The sequence below is a fragment of the Heterocephalus glaber genome, unplaced genomic scaffold (genome assembly GCF_053883595.1).
Source record: "Heterocephalus glaber isolate CG9 unplaced genomic scaffold, H.glaber_assembly_v1.0 deba00001608, whole genome shotgun sequence".
NCBI classification, from domain to species: Eukaryota; Metazoa; Chordata; class Mammalia; order Rodentia; family Bathyergidae; genus Heterocephalus; species Heterocephalus glaber.
The window spans coordinates 27,697,120-27,718,185 of NW_028258379.1; the positions used below are offsets into that span (position 1 = coordinate 27,697,120).

The 21,066-nt window shown below is 39.1% G+C and overlaps 1 protein-coding gene across 2 annotated transcripts in view; it reads left to right on the top strand.

Moving 5' to 3' along the window:
- Spata7 (spermatogenesis associated 7) overlaps positions 1–13,458 on the top strand; it is a 53,372-nt gene extending 39,914 nt beyond the window's left edge. For both annotated transcript variants that reach the window (XM_004837093.3, XM_004837094.3), the window contains 4 exons: positions 267–320; positions 1,884–1,961; positions 10,611–10,668; positions 11,669–13,458. In XM_004837093.3, coding sequence (XP_004837150.2) covers positions 267–320; positions 1,884–1,961; positions 10,611–10,668; positions 11,669–12,244 — 766 coding nt within the window. In that variant the 3' untranslated portion in view covers positions 12,245–13,458. The remainder of the gene's footprint in view (positions 1–266; positions 321–1,883; positions 1,962–10,610; positions 10,669–11,668) is intronic.
- Positions 13,459–21,066: the final 7,608 nt, after the last annotated feature.

A 21,066-nucleotide genomic window follows, 5' to 3' on the forward strand; every position in this document is an offset into this window, starting at 1 on the left:
TATACCTAGTGAAATAGTTTTAAAATCTGTCATGGCTGCCCACTAACATTAACCTTGGTAAGTTTCTTGGCCTCTCTGATTTTTGGAGAACTCCTTAACAAATGAGAAAAATAATACCTAACCAACATGCCAAACTGGATTGTTTAGAAGATTAAATTAGATTATGATCTGAAAATGCTTTAAAAATTCCAAAGTATATTATTACTCCTATAAAATATTATTGCTTATTATTGTTTTGCTAAAATATTTTAATTTTCTTCTCATAGAACAGTATGCCAGTATTCTGTGAAGCTTCCTTCAGAGAATAAAATCTACTCCAAGTAAGATCTTTTTGGCCTCTTCATTTTGGTTTAGTGGGAATCAAGAGTTAAGAATCACAGAAACCATTATAAAGTAAGTCAAGATTGAACACTGTTCTCTCTGACAACCAGCTTTGGAGTGTTAATGGTATAATACAAGCTGCATTGCCGAAAATGACCAGAATTTTCTGGAATGATTATCAATCTTGTTTATCTTCAGTAGAAATCTGTCCCTAAGTTAGTATCTACTATTTTTAATAATTAGTACCTATAATTCTCATTCATTTTATAAATTAAAATAAGAATTTTAGAGAGATGCAAATTTTTAGTAGCTTAAGAGCTCAGGATACTCTTCCTAGAGATTTTTAACCTCCTCACTTCTTTGGAGACATTACAGGGCTGGGGATTTAGCTCAGTGTTGCCACACCTCCCTGGCAAGCACAAGGTCCTGAGTTCAATTTCCAGTACTGGAAAAAAAAAAGTTGAAAGTATTACAATTCTAAGTTTCAATGTTGTTTTCATTATTTTTTCAAGAGTTTTATTTACTCCTAAACTTGACTGTTTTTAAACAAGCCCGTGAATCATTTAAAAATGACTTTTTATGTAACATTTTAATGAATTATCTAATTTACATTTTTGCCCTTTATCTTCCATTTGCTTATTCAATAATTGTGTACTTGCTATTTACATTTTCTATTAATTCACTAATTTCAACTAAAACTCAAATTTACAATAGTGTCCTACTTTTCTTAAAATGGCTACTAAAATAGTTATCTCATAGGATAATATAATAAAGAAATGTATCCAAGTAATTAAAAATGGCCACTATATTTTTGTTCACAAATTATCGTATTAGAAGGGTTTTTTTCTCTTCAAACATTTTTGGGGAAAAAAAAGAAATCATCCTGCTCAGTAAATATTCCAACCTTAATGCAAGATGCTGTCCTCAGGGCAGAAGAGGACTGCGCAATTGTTCTGTTTTGTTTTGTTTTGTTATTGTTCTGAGACAGCATCTCACTTCGTAGTTCAGGCTGGCCTTGTACTCCGTATGTAGCCCAGGCTGGTCTTGCGATCCTCCTGCCCCAGCCTGCAGAGTGCTGGCATGCACCACTGTGCCCAGCAGAAGCACACAGCTAATGCTCCTGCCTCCCTGGATGGCTTCCCTTTTGCCTCCTGAAAGCTTACGAGGGTGGGGAGCAGGCTGAGCAGGGTGCTCTCGGCCTCTGCTGCTGAGCGTGGTCAGAAGTCAGAGGAGATGCGAAATTCTCGTTAGGGACACCAGCTCCAGGGACTCTTGCTGGTTGATCTCTTGCCCTTGGTTGCTCACCTTTGTGTTTTAATTATATTTACGTTTTACTGCTATAGATACTCCAGACAGCTGTGAAATATTTTCTCCTTTTTAATGTTTATCCTTGCCTAGTTTGGAAGGCAGACATGTTTGTTTTACAGTGTTCCCCTTCATAATAAGAATTAACAGAAGCATGTTTATAATACTAGAAATAGACATTTCTGACTTGTGTTTCCTATAGTTTTCAGAAAAAGTAAGCCATCATTTTTACGCTCTGTGTCACTTTGCCTTTTCAGTGAAGAAGAACTATTGTATTTGAGCTTCATTCAAGATGTAACAAACGAAATTTTGAAACTTGGTTTATTTTCCAGCAGGTCAGTTTTCTAAAATTCTGTTATGGGAGGTGTGGACATTAAGTATTTTTGGTATGATATTAGTACTGTAAAGTTACTTCCATGTATTTGGAAATCAAAGTTACATGGCTTTTTCAAGATCATATTCTTATAATTGACAGCAAATTGTGAAGCATGTCTAATTCATACTCTGGGACAAGTTCACAGTTTGGGGGAATTATAGAAAAGAATAAAATTGTGATTCATTTAAATATTGTGTCTCGTGGTAAAATTTTTACTTCATATTTGCAAGGCTTCATAATCCCATCTTGCTAGCTAAAACTCCCATGAGCACCAGAGCAAGAATTTTTATTACAGCTGGCCAGCTGAGGTAGTGTACACCTATAAATCCCAGCACTTGGGAGGCTGAGGTGGGAGGATCGCCCCAAGTTCAGGGCCAGCCTGGGCTACATAGGAAGGTTGTGGCCAGCCTGAAGTACACAGTGAGATCCTGTCTCAAAAAACTTTTTTTTATTACAACTGTTACTATTAGATCTAGTAAAATGAAGGTTAAAAGCTAGATTTACACACTGAAAGAGAAGTAGAAAATTTTCAAAACCACATTAAGTATAGCATATCTTAAGGAACCAATCCTGAATCTAGCATGAACATTTATGTACTGAAAATTCATTGGGCACTAAGCCTCACTGCATAGAATATAACATAGGATCCCATTACATATTTTCTCAATCATAATATGCCAAGCGCATCTTATTTCCAATGAATTCTTACATACTCTATTTCTATAATTTTTTTAAATTAAAGCAAAGATTTTTATTGTAGGCATAAAAAGGTGTACAGTATTGAAAAGACCTAAGTTTTGGGGAATAAAACTGTTTCATTTTAAAAATTGTCAAAAAAAAAAGTTTGTTTAGTGGGCATAGAGTTTCGTATTTGCCAGATGAAAAAGTTTTGGAGATCTGTTTCACAACACTGTGTGTGTATACTTAGCACTATTGACTGCACATCTAAAAATGGCCAAGGTGCTGGCTGATAGCTCAGTGGCAGAGCCCTTGCCTGGTACACACAGGGCCCTGGGTTTCATTCCTAGCACCATGAAAGAAAAAATTTTAAGAAAAAAATAGTCAAGCCAGATGTGATGATGCACACCTTTATCCCAGCACTTGGAAGGCTGAAGTTGGAGGATCACCAAAAGTTCAAGGCCAGCCTGAACCACAAAGCTAGACCCTGTCTCAAAAAAAAAAAAGTAAGGTTAGAACAGTAGATTTTCTTACGTTTTTACTGGAAAAACTAAAAAAGATTGGAAATAAAACCATCTATATTTATACTTAAAATTGTACCTGTTTCACTAAAGAGTATGACTGCTTATTGTAGCATTTTTTATAATAACACCAAAAAAAAAACCCAACCTAAATGTTGAATACTAAAGATTATGTTGAATAAATTATAGAATATATATGAGAGAGATCTATTCACTGATTAAAATGATGTAAAAGTGGATTTGTTAATAAAGATGTTCAAAATATACATAATTGATTCAAAAAATAGATACCCAAGCAATATATGTTAATTTCAATTTGGGGAAAGGAATACACAATCATAGAAAAATGTCTAAAAATGTTAACCATATCTAAAGGTTTTGGGGCTTTTAAAATTTGTTAAATAATTTTTTAATGAATTTTATTGGTACATTTTAGATATACAACATAAATGACATTCATCATTGGAAATTTGCACTTTTACATAATCTCTCGTGGTTCTTATTTTTTCCCCATTCCCCTTCCCTCCCTTCAACCTTCTCCATCCCTCGCTATTTACAAAGACCTTGTTTCCATTTATTCATTTTCTTATATTAATTCCATTCCCTTCTTTCCTTCCCCTTCCCCTTTGCCCCTTTTCTTCCCATACCTTTTAGTCCTTATTTACACTCTCAGTTTCTCACACTAGAGAAACTATTCGGTATTTACACATATGTGTCTTATTTATTTCACTTGAGAGTGTCACCTCAATGTGCATCCATTTAGTTATAAATGTCTCTAATTTCTCATTTTTTATGGCTGAGTAGTACTCCATTTTATTTTTTTTTAAACACATTTTCTTTATCCAGTCTCCAGTTGATGGTCAATTGGGCTGCTTCCAAGTTTTAGCCATTACAAATTGTGCTGTTCTGAACATGGGTGCACATATATCACTATGGTATGATTCTTTTAATTCTTTGGGGAAGATACCCAGCAGGGCAATAGCTAGGAAAATGGGACCTCCAAGCCGAGTTCTCTGAGGTAGCTCCATACTGATTTCCACAGTGGTTGCACCAGTCTATACTGCCGCCAGCAGTGGAACAGGGTTCCTCTTTCCCCACAGCCCCACCAGCACTTGTTATTGGTTGATTTCATGATAGCAGCCATTTCTTCTGGGGTGAGGTGGAATCTCAGTGTTGTTTTCATTTGCATCTCTCGAATGACCAGTGATGTTAAACATTTTTTCGTATGTTTATTTGCTATTTCTACTTCTTTGTCTGAGAACTGTCTGTTCATTTCAGATGCCCATTTTTGGATTGGGTCTTTAAATTTGGGAGATCTGATCTTTTTAAGTTCTTTATAGATTCGAGATAGTAGACCTTTGTCAGGAACAGCAGGTGAAAATTCCCACATTGTAGGCTGTCTCTTCACACTGCTGGTGTTTTCTCTTGCTGTGCAGAAGCTTTTTAATAAGAAAAGATCCCACTTGTTGATTGTTTGTGCTAGTTCATGGCCAACTGAGGTTTTGTTCATAAAATCTTTTTCTATACCAATGTCTTCAAGAGTTCTACCTAACCTCTGTTCCAGCCGGTTCAGCATTTGTGTTTTAATATTTCAATCTTGATTTTGATTTTAGTTTCATGCACGTTGAGAGATATAGGTCTAGTTTTAATCTTTGGCAAATTGAAACCCAATTTTTCCAGCACCATTTATTGAAGAGGCTATCCTTCCTCAAGTGAAGATGTTTGGCTCCTTTGTTGAAAATGAATGAGGTGGCTGAGTGTGTCTGGAGTTCTTTCTGCATCTTCTAATCTGTTCCACTGGTCCTCAGGTCTGTTTCTTTGCCAGTACCATGCTGTTTTTATCACAGTAGCTTTGTAATATAGTTTCAAGTTGGGGTTTTTGATACCCCCTGCCATGTCTCTGTTGCCTAGAATTGCTTTTGCTATTCTAGGTCTCTTCTTGTTCCAAATGAATTTTTGGATTGTTTTCTCAAGGTTCATGAAGTATGCTACTGGGATTTCAATTGGGATTCGATTGAATCTATACAGCAGTTTTGGAAACATGGCCATTTTCACTGTGTTGATTCTTCCTACCCAGGAGCAAGAGATGTCTTTCCATTTTCTGACATCCTCTTCAATCTGTCTTGTCAGAGTGCTATAGTTTTCAGAGAAGAGGTCTTTGATTTCTTTTGTTAGGTTGATTCCTAGGTATTTCAGTTTTTTGCATGCTATTGTGAAAGGAATTGTTTGCCTTATTTCTGTCTCAGTGAATCTGTTGTTCGTGTAGAGGAAAGCTATTGATTTTTTTGTGCTGACCTTGTATCCAGCTACTTTACTGAATTTGGTTATTAAGTCTAGAAGACTTTTGGTGTGGAGTTCTTGGGGTCTTCTATATAGAGTATCATGTCATCTGCAAATAATGACAATTTGAATTCTTCATTTCCTATCTTTATTCCTTTTATTTCTTTCTCTTGTTTAATTGCCATGGCTAATGTTTCCAGAACTATATTGAACAAGAGTGGTGATAGTGGACATCCTTGTCTTGTTCCTGATTTTAGTGTGAAGGATTTCAGTTTTTGACCATTTAGTATGATATTGGCTGTTGGTTTTCATGGATGGCTTCTATCAGTTTGAGGTAGAGACCATCTATTCCAATTTTTTGTAGGATTTTTATCATAAATGCATGTTGGATTTTGTCAAATGCTTTTTCTGCGTCTATGGAGATAATCATATGGTTTTTGTCCTTGGCTCTATTGATATAGTGTATTACATTGATTGATTTTTGTATATTGAACCATCCCTGCATCTCTGGAATGAATCCCACTTGATCAGGGTGTATGATCTTCTTGACAATCTTCTGCATTCTTTTTGCTGGTATCTTATTAACGATTTTTGCATCTATGTTCATTAATGAGATTGCCCTATAATTCTCTTTTTAAGTTGAGTCTTTCTCTGCTTTGGGGATCAAGGTGATGCTTGCATCCAGGAATGAATTTGGGAGTATTGCTTCCCTTTCAATTTCATTGAAGAGTTTAAACAGTAGTGGCAGCAGTTACTCTCTAAATGTCTTGTAGAATTCAGCAGTGAAGCCATCAGGGCCCAGGCTTTTCTTAGTTGATAAGTTTTTAATTACATTTTCAATTTCATTGGTTGATATTGGGTTGTTTAGAATTTTTAGGTCTTCTTCTTTCAACTTTGGTAATTCATATGTATCTAGGAATCTGTCCATTTCTTCTGTGTTGTCCATCTTATTGGCGTATAGGTTCTGGAAGTAGGTATTGATGATCCTCTGTATTTCTGCTAGGTCTGTTGTAATTTCACCCTTTTTATTCCTAATTGCATGGATTTGGGCCTTTTCTTTCCTTTTTCTGATAAGGTTGGCTAAGGGTTTGTCAATTTTGTTGATTCTTTCAAAGAACCAACTCTTGGGTTCATTGATTTTTTTGTATCATTCTCTTAGTCTCCATTGCATTGATTTCTCCTCTAATCTTTATAATTTCCTCCCTTGTATGAGCTTTGGGGTTGTCCTGGTCTTCTTTTTCTAGAAGCTTGAGGTTCAGCATCAGGTTGTTTAATTGGGCTCGTTCTGTTTTCCTGATATGAGTATTCATTGCTGTGAATTGCCCTTGAAAGACTACTTTCATTGTGTTCCATAGATTCCAATATGTTGTATTGTCATTGTCATTTAATTGTAGGAACTGTCTGATTTCTTCTTTAATTTCCTCTGTGACCTGTTGGTTATTCAGAAGTGTGTTGTTCAATTTCCATGTGTTTATGAAATTCTTGTGGTTTCTTTTGCTATTGATCTCCAGTTTCATCACACTGTGTCTGAAAATATACAGGGGATAACTTCAATTCCTTTGCACTTTCTTAAAAATGTTCTATCAGTGAGTGTGTGTTCTATTTTGGCGAATGACCCATGTACAGCTGAAAAGAATGTGTATTCTGATTTTATGGGGTGGAACACTCTGTAAATATCTGTTAACTTCATTTGTTCAAGAGTTTGAGTTCTAGTATTTTGTTGCTTATTTTTTGTCTAGTTGATCTATCTATTTTTGACAATGGGGTATTGAGGTCCCCCACTACTGTTGTATTAGTGCTTATTTTATTTTTCATGTCTTCTTAGTATTTGTTTTATATACTTGGGTGCACTAGTGTTTGGTGCATAGATATTTATGATTGTCATCTCTTCCTCTTGGATTATTCCCTTTGCAAGGATGTAATGTCCTTCTTTGTCTCTCCTAATCAGTGTTGGTTTGAAATCCACTTTATCTACAAAGAGGATAGGTACTCCTCCTTTTCGGGGGATTCCAGTCGCATGGAGTATTATTTTTCACCATTTAACTTTCAGTCTGTGAGTTTCTTTGTGAATTAAATCTGTTTCTTGTATGCAGCATATTGTTGGATCTTGCTTCTTGACCCATACTGCCAGTCTATTTCTTTTGATTGGTGAATTGAAACCATTAACATTGATGCTTATAACTGATACATATTGACCTATCATTGTCATGACTTTTCCTTTTTGTTGGATTCTCCCCCTTTGCATTTAATTTCTTGTTGTGCCCAATGGATTCATTCTACTGGGCTTCCTGGGGTTGTGATCCTTGTTGTCTTTTCCTAGGATACTGTCTAAAATGTTTTGGAGTGCTGGTTTGTTATTCATGAAGGTGCTCTTTGTCATTAAAGTATCTTATTTCTCTATCAATTTTTTTTTTTGGTACCAGGGATTGAACTTGGGTCCTTGAGCTTGCGCAGCAGGCAGTGAAACCACTGAGCTAAATCCCCAGCCCTTCTCCATCAATTTTGAAAGATAGTTTTGCAGGGTATATCTATCTGGATTGGAGGCTATTTCCTTTAGGGCTTGAAATACGTCACTCCGAATCTTCTTACCTTGAGGGTTTGCGTTGAGAAGTCTGCTGTGATTCTGATGGGCTTTCCTTTGTATGTGATTTGTTTCTTTTTTCTAACTGCTTATAGAATTTTGTTCTTCTGTTGGGTTTCTGGAATCTTAACTATTATATGCCTATGTGTAGTTTTTTTTTTAATCACAGCTAGTTGGAGTCCTATATGCCTCACTTATCTGTATGTCAAATTCTTTTCCCCTGCTTGGGAAGTTTTTTGCCATCACTTCTGTGAAGTTTTTTTATGTCATCTGCACTCTCTCCTGTTTGTTCATTGACTCCAATCAGTCTTATGTTATTCTTCTTTGTGTCGTCTAGCAGCTGCTGGATTGATTTCTCATGGTCCCTTACTATTTTAAAGAAATTTTTCTTTTCCTGGTCACTAATTGCCATCTTATCTTCTATATCTGAGATTCTGTCCTCACATTGGCTCATTCTGCTGCGTAAACTTTCAATGGAGTTTTTAATCTCTTGGAAATCTGTTTGCATCTGTTTTATGGATTCCATTTGTTTCCTATGTTGGGATTCCATCATGTTCCTCAGCTCCTCTATGTTTTTTATCTGTGTTTGCTCGAGATTTATTAATCATGTCTTGTACTATGGGCACAATCTCTGCTGTTATGTGAGAAATTATTTCTCATTTCATTTTTTCCAGATCCTCATTTCTTGTGAGTTCAGGGAGTCCGGGTGGTTGAGTATCAGATTGTTCCATCTTGTTTCCCTTTGAGGTTGCTTTAGGTGATCTGGAAGTCTGGATTTGAGACTTGTTTGCATGTCTTCTGATTTCAAGGGGGAGGAGTGTGTGCTCACCTCTTCAGCACTGGGGGCTGCTCTGCTCCTTGGCACTGGGGGCAGTGGTTCAGAGGCCTGGAAGACTCCTCCTCAATGCTGGGGGTGGCTCTGCTCTTCTTTGCTGAGGGTGGTGATATGGCAGGCTGGAAGGCTCCAAGACAATTACTGTTTGAAAAAGACCTTGAACAGAGATGCGCCAGCTGTCCTGTTTCTTCAGGGTGTGTTTGATATACAGGGTTGTGCCTGGAGGCTAGAGCTCTCAGATGCCCACTCAGGAACACATGCCATTTCCAGTCTCCTTTTAGTTTCTAGAGGCTTCAGTCCACAATCACCTGGCTGCAAGGCAGGGTGGCACATAGAAGATGTGCAACAGCTCATGGTCGACTGAAGATACCAAAGCAACAAGGGCTGTTAAATAATTTAAAACTACAGTAAGTTTGGCTCATAACTTCACAGATGGTAACCAGGTAAATCAGTTGTTTTCCAAGAAACGTACTGATATTCTAATGTGATAGCCAAGCATGGTGAAGTGGAAAGAACAAATTCTCTGGAGCAAGGCTCCTCTAGGTTAAATTTTCTTAATGGCTTGTGACCTTAGGAGAGAGAAAATTATTAGAGATGTGGTATTCTCATCTTTAAGTTTTTTTTTAACACCTTTTTCTCCCAACATTGGTCAGGTATACAGATAAATTATCATTATGTGTCCAGGACTTAGTGATGCTTAGTAAGTATTAACTGTTAGGTTAGTTATTATGTAGATGTAACATTAGTGATATTTTTTCCAAGTATAATTTAGGAAACATTGTAAAATATCTCCACACGAGAATTTTCTATTAAGTTTGGTTTTGTGTGTGTGTATATGTGAAAAAATGAAACAGAGAAAGACAAAAATTCTAATACAAAAAAAGACAGAGAAAGACAGGCTTTTTGGTGTTTGCTTATATGTGTGCTTGAGCATGAGGTGGGGGCAAGCTTTGGGGGAGGTGAGAGAATTTTTGTTTCAAAAGACAGTATTACAGTGACACATGCATACCCATGTTTATAGCACCACAATTCATAGGAGGTAAATCTTGGAAGCAGCCTATATATTCATCAACAGCTGAAAATTTACATACAATGGAGTACTACTCTGCCATAAAGAAAGATAAACTTGAGTCATTGATAGGAAAATGGATGCAACTTAAGTCAATAATGTTAAGGGAAACTAAATCAGACACACACATAAGCTTAAATATTGCATGGTTTCTTTTATATGAGAAACCTATATTATAAATGTAAAACCAAGACGAAGATGATAGAAAGTAGGGAAATAGATCTTTCTCAAATGGGAAGAGCATCAAGAGATGGAGGGAAAGGAGAAAGGGAAGGGAAGGGGGTGAAAAAGTAAATTAAGATGTGTTATATACACGCACCAACTCTACACAAGGAACACAAACATTACATACTGCAAACGGGTACTAATAAAAACTATTTTAGTCACAGAAGTAGGAGTAGCATATAATCTCAGAAACATCAGCATTCATACTGTAAACGAAAGTAAACTGCTAGTAGAAGCCAAACTAGTTTATATGAAGAGCTTAAAATAACAGGGAAGGATTAGTCTTCAGCTTTAGAAAGAAAAAAGACTAATCTAAAAAATATGTCCCAGTCTTTAGTTCTTTGAGCATTACATAACTACTTTATATTTAGTTGATTTTCTGGTTTTGAGACATTAACCTCTTTATTTATCATTTGTAGGTTTTTAGAACGACTGTTCGAGCGACATATAAAACAAAATACACATCGTTTGAAAGAGGTTTGTCTTAGAACTTTATTAGAAAAATTCTATAAAAGAATCATACCACAGTGATATATGTGCGCCCATGTTCATAGCAGCACAGTTTGTAATAGCTAAAACTTGGAAACAGCCCAAATGCCCATCAACTGGAGACTGGATAAAGAAAATGTGTTTTTTTATAAAATGGAGTATTACTCAGCCATAAAAAAGGAGAAATTAGAGACATTTATAGCTAAGTGGGTGCACATTGAGGCGATACTCTTAAGTGAAATAAATAAGACACACATGTATAAATACCGAATAGTTTCTCTGGTGTGAGAAACTGAAAGTGTAAATAAGGACTAAAATGTATAATAGGTCATGTGAAATAGGAAGAAAAGGGGCAAAGGGGAAGGAAGTGGGAGGGCTAGGGGAAAGGATAGAAGGGAATGGGATTAATATGAGAAAATGGAAAAATAGGAACAAAATCTTTGTAAATAGGGAGGAATGGAGGGGTTGAAGGGAGGGCTGGGCAAGGGTGAAAAATAAGAACCAAGAGAGACTATGTAAAGGTGCAAATTTCCTATGATGAATGTCATTATATTGTATACCTAAAATGTACCAATGATTAGAATGACTAATGGACAATGCAAAATAGGAAGAAAAGGTCCAAAGGGGTAGGGGTAGTGGGAGGTGCAGGGGAAAGGAAAGAAGGGAAAGGACAAATGATGAGAAATGGAAAAAATGGAAATAAAGTCTTTGTAAATAGGGAAGGGTGGAGGGGGTGAAGGGAGGGCTAGGAATGGGGGAAAAAGAAAAATTCTAATACAAAAATTTTAAAAGTTTTCTGTGGCCTCAAAGAATGGATTAAAAGCAAGCACTTTTTCCCCTTGCACTTTTTGTGGGGCTAGGGAGCAGGGGGAGTGGAGAGGAAAGTATTCATCCTGCCGAGATCAGCAGCACTGCAGACAACATTAACTCAGCTTGATTAGCATAACTAATTAGTCTCATAATTATAAAAGTGTTTTCTTAATCCTAGGAAAAAATGCGCCACCTGCTGCATGGCCTAAAAATAGACTTAGGGTGCACATCTGAGGAAAACTCGGTAAAGCCACAGGACGTCAAGATGTTGAATTCATTTGAATTTGAAAAGGCCATGAATTCAGAACAAAATGGACTTAGAAATGCACAGGACATAGCAATTCAACAGGAACATCAGCAATACCAAAATGCTTTGGATATGTTACTGTCTGCACCAAAGGATGAAAATGAGATGCCTTCACAAGGTGAATTTTTCATGCCCGTCTATAAATCCAAGTATTCAGCAGGGGTTATAATTCAGCAGGTGAATGATGAACCAAATCTTGAACCTTCAACTTGGGATGAAAATAATCCACGTATTTTAGACAGCTTAAGAGACCATGAGACCTCCATGAACATCATTGAAGGTGACAGTGACACTGAAAAGGGTGAGGCGTCCAATGAGTTGAGTTGTTATAGCACATCACTGTCCCAGTCTGTTCAGCTTTATGATGATAATAATCATGACAAGGAATTACCAAGTCTTAAAATCATGGAAACGAGCATTGAAGACGACTGCCCTTTGGATATTTGATCATCATTAATAAATACACCACCTGGCCGAGTAACAATACTACTTCTCTTCATTTTTTTCTTTTACACAGTAAAATTTCTGTACTAATTTTCTATGCTGCATAATAAATTGCCATAAACTTAGCAGTTCCAAATGTCACCCATTTATTATTTACCCCAGTCTCTGAGGATCAGGAGTGTGAGTACTGTAGTTGGGTCCTCTGCTGTGGGTCTCAGAGGGTGACAAGGCAGCAGCACTTGGGACTGTGGTCTCACATGGAGGCTTCACTCGGGAGAATCCACTTCCAGACTCTGCAGTTCTTGGCAGAATTTCTCTTGCAGCTGTATATCTTAGGGCTTCATTTTCTTGCCAGCCAGTGGCCAAAGGCTGTGCAGTTCCCTGCCACTTGGGTCTCTTCCTTGAGCAGGTTACGTGCCTGCTTGCTTTTTTTTCAAGCCTGATAGGAAACCCAGAGATTCTGCTAACAAATGGAGTCTTAGATAACTGGATGTATCATAGGATTGACTTTCTGTCACTTTTGCCGTATTCTGGTTAGAAGCAAGTCACAGGTCTCTCCCAGGTAGGGAAGGTAGGTTGTGCATGCCTTGTATAACATGTTGGGATCATTGGGGTCACCTAAGGATCTGTTGGCCACAATTTCTAAAATTGCGTGTCAGAATAATATATTTTATCCAGTCATAAGTGGTTCTGTAGGTAATGAGAAATGGTGGCTGGTGCACTCATGAAATCCCAGCAACTGGGAGGATCACCATGAGTTCAAGGCCACGTGCTACATAGTGTGTTCGAGGCCAGCCTGGTGTACATAGAGCCTGTTCTCAAAGAAAAAGGAGGGCCAGGGATTTAGCTCAGTGGTTCCACGGCCTGCCTCACAAGCGCAAGGAACCAAGTTTGATCTCCGGTACCAAAAAAGAAAAAGGAAAAGGAGAAATGGTGTATGATCTGGTGTGGGTCTTGAAACATTACACTTTGTCTTACAGCATCTCTAATTTCTTTTTGCTCACTTTCCTATGTATCATAAGGCTCAGAGATCTTTGTAATGATCAGTGAGCTAGGGCAGTCTGTCACCTCCAAAAATGTTCTCTTCTTGTCGGTGCAAACATTCTATCAGACCTGTTGTTGGACAAAGTATGCTTTTCATACTTTTTATTGGTCTCACTCACCCTGCAGAGCATGCTTCTTTTCTGCCCTTTAATAAACAAAACCCTGCTACCTTTTGCACTTGTTTTGTCCAATTCTTTATTCAAGACAAGAAGAACCTAGAAAGGCTGGGGATTTAGCTCAGTGGTGCCACGCCTGCCTCGAAAGTGCAAGGTCCTGGGTTTGATCTCCAGTACAAAAAAAAAAGAGAAGAGAACCCGGCGGAAGCTTTTTTTCTTGGAACTTTGGCAACCTTTGACGTGTTGGCCACCCTGAGGCTTCGCGGGCAGCTTTCCACAGAGGGCCTCGCTTGAGGTCTGGCTCCGAGGCTGCAGATGACCTTTCTGGATAAGTGTCGCCACCTGGCCGCACGCTGGTCCGCAGGAAGACGCGGCTCTGGAGACCCCAAGCCGGCCCTGCTGCCTCCCGCTCGAGCGGGCAGAGGCCTGACGGTGGTGTCTGCCGCGCTTGCCCAGCAACTATCAGGAGAGACAGCACTGGCGGCGGCCCGCGCGCCCAGTGGACGCCCCTAAGCGTGTGTCGCTGAACCAATAGAACTTGCTCCCGGCTGCTGAGGCGAACCCTGAAAGGTGTATCGTGTCCCTATGCGGGGCACGGGTGAGGCTTTACGAGTCGTTCTTGTGAAGGGTTTTATAGCCTCAATCTCACATTAATCCTCCCACCTGTCACGAATAGACTCTCATGGAAAGAACAAATACAGAAACAAAAAAGTCTTTACCAGGAGTGGTAGTCCACGCCTATAATCCCAGCTTCGCGGGAGGCTGAGGCAGGAGAACAGCAGGTTAGATGCCCTTCTGGGCAGTTTGGCGAGACCTTGTCACGAAATAAAAAGGGGTAGGGACTTAGTTTAGTGCTAGGGCATTTGCCTAGCTAGCACGAGGCCACGGGTTCAATCCCTAGTACCGGGAGAGTGGTGGGGAGGGACTCTTCCTGAAGTTCCACCGTCCATACCTGGCTTTTCAGGGAACGTTCAGAGCCAGGCAGTAAGCAGTTGGTAAAGGGTTAGGCACAGAAGCAGGAAGAGATAGTGTCTGACCTTTCACTTTGTAAATTGGTTGGCTTGACAGTTATTGTTAACTGGAGGCAAACAATCTTACCTTTCTTTCCTTTTTTTCCTGTGCGTTTGTTCTTATGTATCTCTGCGGATGTGGTTGGTGTTCTGTGTTAATTCTGTATTGCAGATTATTTTGAAAAAGTTTAAAAAAAAAAAAAAAGAGAAGAACCTAGAAAGGGTCCCCAGCACCCCAGAATCTGGTAACATATTTTGGCAAAGCCAGGCAGGAGCAGCTAAGATCCTTTGGGCAGTTTTGTTTCTGTCTAAAATCTACAGCAGAAAAGGACTAGTTTAACTTTTTTTTCCTTTCTCTCTGTCCCCTCAGAAAGCTCCAGTCCTCTTGTCCTTTCTCTCCCAGAGTGGGCTTTCATCCACTGGAGGGCTCAAATCCTTTTTGGTTATGGGGAGAGGCAGGGAGCTAGAAGGTGGTAAAAATTAATGGAAGCTGGGGAACTCAGGAAGTTTGGGTCCCACCATGTGGGACAGGGGAGGGGAAACGCATGAACTCTGTGTTTTTCCCACCCGGTAAGAGGCCCATTGGTCCACTTCATGATTATCTCCCCTTTTCTTTCTCTCTTTCCCATTTTCAGTCACTCATTGCAGGTATGAGTCAGTTGAGAGCTACCAGAGAACCTGTTATTAATCCAGTTGCTTAACAGATTGTTCAGGTTCCATGTGTATGACCTAGAGCAGTGATGGTAAAATTTTTAGAGCCGGGTGCCAGACTGCAACCCAAAACCCACTATGTATCACAAAGTGCCAACACTGCAATTAAACCTGAATACTGAGGTTTCATAGTTTAGAAAAAACAACTCTACATTATCATCTTTTGTTCTAAAAGAAAAACAGAGTAACATGCATGCCATAGGTTCATCACCACTAAACCTAAAGTTTAGTATGTGTTATGACTTGTATCTAGATGTCCACCCAAAACCTCATGTGCTCATAGGTGGGGCTTTTTGGAGCTGCCTAGATCTAGGGTGCATGATACTGGGATTAAGGGTGTGTGGTACTAAATTAGTCCACTGATTGGAATTAGCATAGTTCTGGGTGTGGATAATAGGAATGATATAGGACATAGGGTATTAGGGCATGGCAAAACTGGCTGGAGAAGTGGACAGGACCTTTCAATTTCAAAATCCCAGGGTGGTGCCAGGTGATTCTCAGGACCTTATACGTTGAAGTTCTCAAAAGCTCCCATGAGCAAGTGTGAGGCCCTCAGTTTGATTCCCAGTACCAAAAAAAAAAAAAAGCTCCCATGATACATGGATGGTGTAAAGGTCATCAGATACCACAAGGAGCCTACCATGACTCCTCATGGTACCCATGTACTCCAAGATACAGGGAGTACTTTTATTTTAATTTTTGGTACTAGGAATCTAATGCAAGGCCTCACGCTTGCCAGGCAGGCACTGTGACACTGAGCTAAATCCCTGGAACAAGGTGCACTTTTATTTTAGCTTTTATCCTTTTGTCTTTCCCTTACTCTTCATCCTTCATTTTTCAAATAACTTTTTTTTTTTTTGGTACCGGGGATCGAACTCGGGACCTTGCGCTTTCGAGGCAGGCAGCAGAACCACTGAGTTAAATCCCTGGCCCGTCAAATAAACTTTTGACACCATTTTGGCTTGTCCCATCGAATTCTTTGCTTGAGGCAAGAGGGACCTGGAATACTTTTTTTTTTTTTTTTTTTTTTTTGGTACTGGGGATCAAACTCGGGGTCCTTCTGCTTGGGAGGCAGGTGGCAGAACCACTGAGCTAAATCCACAGCCCCCTAGAATACTTTTGTAGTCTGGATAGATCCTAAGGGACAGAAAAGAGGATTGTCTGGTTCCTTCTTGCTTTGCTATGTTCTGCCCACCATGAACTATTGCCATGTGACACTCTGTCTTGGAGCCAGCCAATTATGGACTGAAACTTCTACAAACTGTGAGCTAAATAAACCTTTCCCCCTTTAAAAAACAAACCAAAAAAAAAAAAACAACCAAAAAAAAAAAAAGTAACACTTGCTTCCAGGAATGAATTTGGAAGGCTTGCTTCCCTTTCAATTTCCTTGATGAGTTTAAAGAATAATGGCAATAGTTCTTCTTTAAATGTCTTATAGAATTCAGCAGTGAAGCCATCAGGACCTGGGCTTTTCTTTATTGGTAAGTTTGTTATTGCATTTTCCATTTCACTCATTGTAATTGGGGTGTTCAGAATTTCTGAATTTTCTTCATTTAATTTTGGCAATTCATATGTATCCAGGAATCTATCCATTTCTTCTGTGTTTTCCATTTTATTAGAGTACAGGTTCTCAAAGTAAGTATTGATGATTCTTTGGATTTCTGCTGGATTTGTTGTGGCTTCACTTTTTGCATTCTTAATTGCATGGATTTGAGTCTTTTCTTTCCTTTTTTTGATAAGGTTGGCTAAAGGTTTATTGATTTTATTTATTCTTTCAACAAACCAACTCTTTGATTCATTGATGTTTTGCATCATTCTCTTAGTCTCCATTGCATTGAGTTCTGCTCTGATCTTTGTAATTTCCTTTCCTGTATGAGCTTTGGGTTTGTTACACTCTTCTTTTTCTAGGAGCTTGAGGTTTTGCATTAGGTTATTTAAGTGAGTTCTCTCTGTTTTCCTAATATGGGCATTCACTGCTATGAATTTCCTGTGTAGAACTGCTTTCATTGTGTCCCGCAGATTCCTGTATGTTGTACTGGCATTATCAGTTACTTGTAGAAACTGTCGAATTTCTTCTTTAATTTCCTCTGTCACCCATTGGTTGTTCAGGAGGGTGTTGTTCAATTTCCATGTGTTTGTGGGAGTTTTGCGGTTTCTTATGTTATTGATCTCCAATTGTATTGCACCATGGTCTGATAATATACAGGGGATAACTTCAGTTCTTTTATATTTACTTAGACATGTCCTATGAGCTGGCATGTGATTTATTTTGGAGAATGATCCATGTGCAGCTGAAAAGAATGTGTATTCTGATTTGTGGGGTGGAACACTCTGTAAACATCTATTAAGTCCATTTGTTCAATAGCTTGTTTCAGTTCTAGAATTTCATTGTTAATTTTTTTTCTAGTTGATCTGTCTATTTGTGATAATGGGGTGTTGAGGTCCCCCACTACAATTGCATTAGTGCTTATTTGGTTTTTCATCTCCATTAATATTTGTTTCGTACAGTTGGGGGCATTCATATTTGGTGCATATATATTTAGGATTGTCATCTCTTCCTCTTGGATTGTTCCCTTCACAAGGATGTAGTGACCATCTTTGTCTCTCTTAATTAGTTTTGGTTTGAAATCTACTTTGTCTGCAAATAAGATTGCTACGCCTGCTTTTTTCTGGGTTCATGTCACATGGAGAACTGTTTTCCATCCTTTTACTTTCAGTCTATGGATGCCCTTTTGAGTTAGGTGTGTTTCTTGTATACAGCATATTGTTGGGTTTTGTTTCTTAATCCATTCTGTCAGTCTATTTCTTTTGATTGGTGAATTGAGGCCATTAACATTGATAGTTATAATTGAGAGATATTGACTCATCCTTGTCATGATGTTTTACTGTTGTTGGCTCTTTTATTTCTTATTTTCCCCCCTTTCACTTTAGTGTCTTACCTTGCATGGTGCCTTCTGTCTGCTGGGCCTCAGGGAGTTGTGAGCTTCATTGTCTTCTTCTAGAATATTGCTTAGACATGTTTGGAGGGCTGGTTTGGTGTTCATGAAATTTCTCAGGTGTCCTTTGTCGTGCAAGTATCTAATTTCCCCACTGATTCTGAAAGATAATTTTGCAGGATACAACAGTCTAGGTTGGAAGTTATTTTCTTTTAGGGTTTGAAATACTTCACTCCAGGCTCTCCTTGATTTGAGGGTTTGTGTTGAGAAATCTGCCATGATTCTGATGGGCTTTCCTTTGTAGGTGATTTGTTTCTTTTCTCTAATAGCCTGTAGGATTTTGTTCTTCTGTTGGGTTTCTGGGATCTTGACTATTATATGTCTAGGTGTAGATTTTTTTTGGTCATGGCTGGTTGGAGTTCTATATGCCTCACTTACCTGTATGTCCAATTCTCTACCTCTGTCTGGGAAGTTTTCTACTGTTACTTCTGTGAACAGTTTTTTATGTCAATTGTACTTTCTCCTGCTTTTTCATGGACTCCTATGAGTCTTATGTTATTCTTCTTTGCATCATCTAGCAGCTGTTGGATTGATTTCTCATGGTCCCTTACTATCTTTAAGAAATCTCTGTTTTCAGGGTCCTTAACTGCAATCCTGTCTTCTATATCTGATATTCTGTCTTCAGATTCTCTTAGTCTGCTCTGCATGCTTTCAAGGGAGTTTTTAATCTCCTGAATATCTGTTTGAATCTGTTTCATGGATTCTATTTCTTTCTTATGTTGGGCGATCATGTTTTCCATTTCCTTCTTATGCTGGGCATTCATGGCTTCCAGCATGTTTCTGATCTCATCTATTTTCTTATCTGTTTCTGCTCTAGAGCTTCTAATCATGTCTTTCACTCTGCTCACCATGTCTGTATTTACCTGGGAGATTATTTCTGTTTTGAATTTTTCTAGAGCCTCATGCATCTGCTTTCTTACTTCCTGTGCTATCATTTCGGGGTGTCCAAGTGGTTGCTTAACAGACTTTTCCACCTCATTTCCCCCAGAATTTCCTTTTTGTGGCATGGAAGCCCGAGTTTGTGCCTTGCTTAACTGTCTCCTCATTTTTGTTTTTGGTACTGTCCTTGGTTTAATTCCTGGGTTGATATTTCAGAATTGCTTAATGTAGGCATGTTTGTTGCTTGCGTTTAAAACCCTTGTGGAATGATTGCTTTTCAGAGGTGTCTTCCAGATATAGCTTGTGTTTGGGTTTTGAGACTGTAATGACTCTGAGGCTACTTTATTTTCCTTATACGAGGAAGGAAAACGAATTAGATCCATCACAACATGTTAGCCCAAATGACATAGTCAGCAATACCATAGCATCAAGCACAGCTTAGAAAATGACAATTTGTGGTAGTTATTAATCTATCTATGTGAGTTAAATTAAAACCGAGGACCAACCCAACGTAAGTTTATAATGAATAAACTCTTCAATATAGCATCTTTCCCCTTCGGGGTGGGGAGTTAAAAGCAGTTGGGGAGGGAGGGACAGGTAGAAAGAACAGGTAACATTAGCGGTGAGGCCAGAAGACACAGAAAGATCACACAAACTCTAAGAAGTTGTTAAAGGCAAGAGAGAAAGGCAGAATGAAAGAACAAAGTTGAGAATAGAATCACCTAACAGCAACAGGGAGGCCAGATACCGAATTTACTTTCCTTTAAACCTAATGATAAGAGAAGGAAAAAGAGAAAAAAAGAACAGTAAGGGAGAAATCCAAATTCAGTGCAGAAAGGAACAAATGGGGAGATGAGGAGCGATGTGGGACAGAGAGACAGTGAGTGAGAGAGAGAGAAAAAGAAAAGATGAAAGAAAAGAAAGAAAAGTAAAAATTTGAGGAGTGAAAATAGTAAAAATGAATTAAAAACAAGAGACAAAATTTTTTTTTTTTTTTTTTTTTTTTTTTTTTGCCAATAGCAATAAAAATTATGGGCCTCCTTCAGGGTATGTCTCTGCTGTCCCAGTAGGCCATGTAGGAATCCGTGTGCATATATGAGTCAATGAGTCTCAGCAAGGCAGCAGCAGACCAAGTACAGTGGTCTGATGTGCCTTTAGTGTAGAGATTCTCTTTACTTTTCCGCTGAGCTTCAGTTTTTGAGGAGCCTGAGAAGCCCTCTTTCTGTTTCGAACTTCTGCTCTATCTTGTGGCACTCAGGACAAGGGTCTTTATAATCGCCTGTGCCTCTGTAGTGTGGGACCAGGTAGCAGAAAAGCCAGAAGGCCAGAGGCGCGGGGGCGGGGGGAATTGGGCCTTGGAGGCGCCCGTGTGGCTAAGTGGACCTCACCGTGGCGTGGGCGGGGCCCGGGATGGGCGGAGCTTCAAGCTGCTCTTCTCACCTGGCTCGTCGTGCTTGGAGAGCGTCGGGTGGGGGTGGGGCTGCAAGTCGCCCCTGGGACTTCACCGTGGCCTGCGTGGGGCCCGGGACAGCCGCGGAGCTTCAAGCTGCTTCTGCAGAACGTTTTTCTTTTCCTTCCTTTAATAAATGTAAAACCTCGGTACCAAAAAAACAAACAACAAAAACTAACTAAATTACCCCTTGCTGACAAGATAAAGTTCTGATCCCTTGGCATTTTTTATAAAGTCACATTTTCCTTCCTTGCTAATACTCTTGCTAACCTCTCTCAGGCGTCCTACGTGTCACACCTAATTGCTTGTCCTCTCTTGTGTGCCCTTGCACGGGCTGCCTGCTTGAAATATCATTAACTCCTCTGCAGCACCCTTGCGCCTTCATTTATAGCCCAGGTTGAACGTGACACCACCTTGAAATCTTGACTGACTGCCACGGCATTTGTCCTTCCCCACTCCATCCAGGCTCAGGGTCTGGAGCCTGAATACTTTTCCACATACAGTACGAATTATAATATTGTTTGTTTAGTCAGTTTCCACTTCAGACTAAGCTTTTCAAAAGGCAGGACCTCTTTCTCTCATTGTCTTCTTGACAGTGAGCACATTCATTTATTGGGGA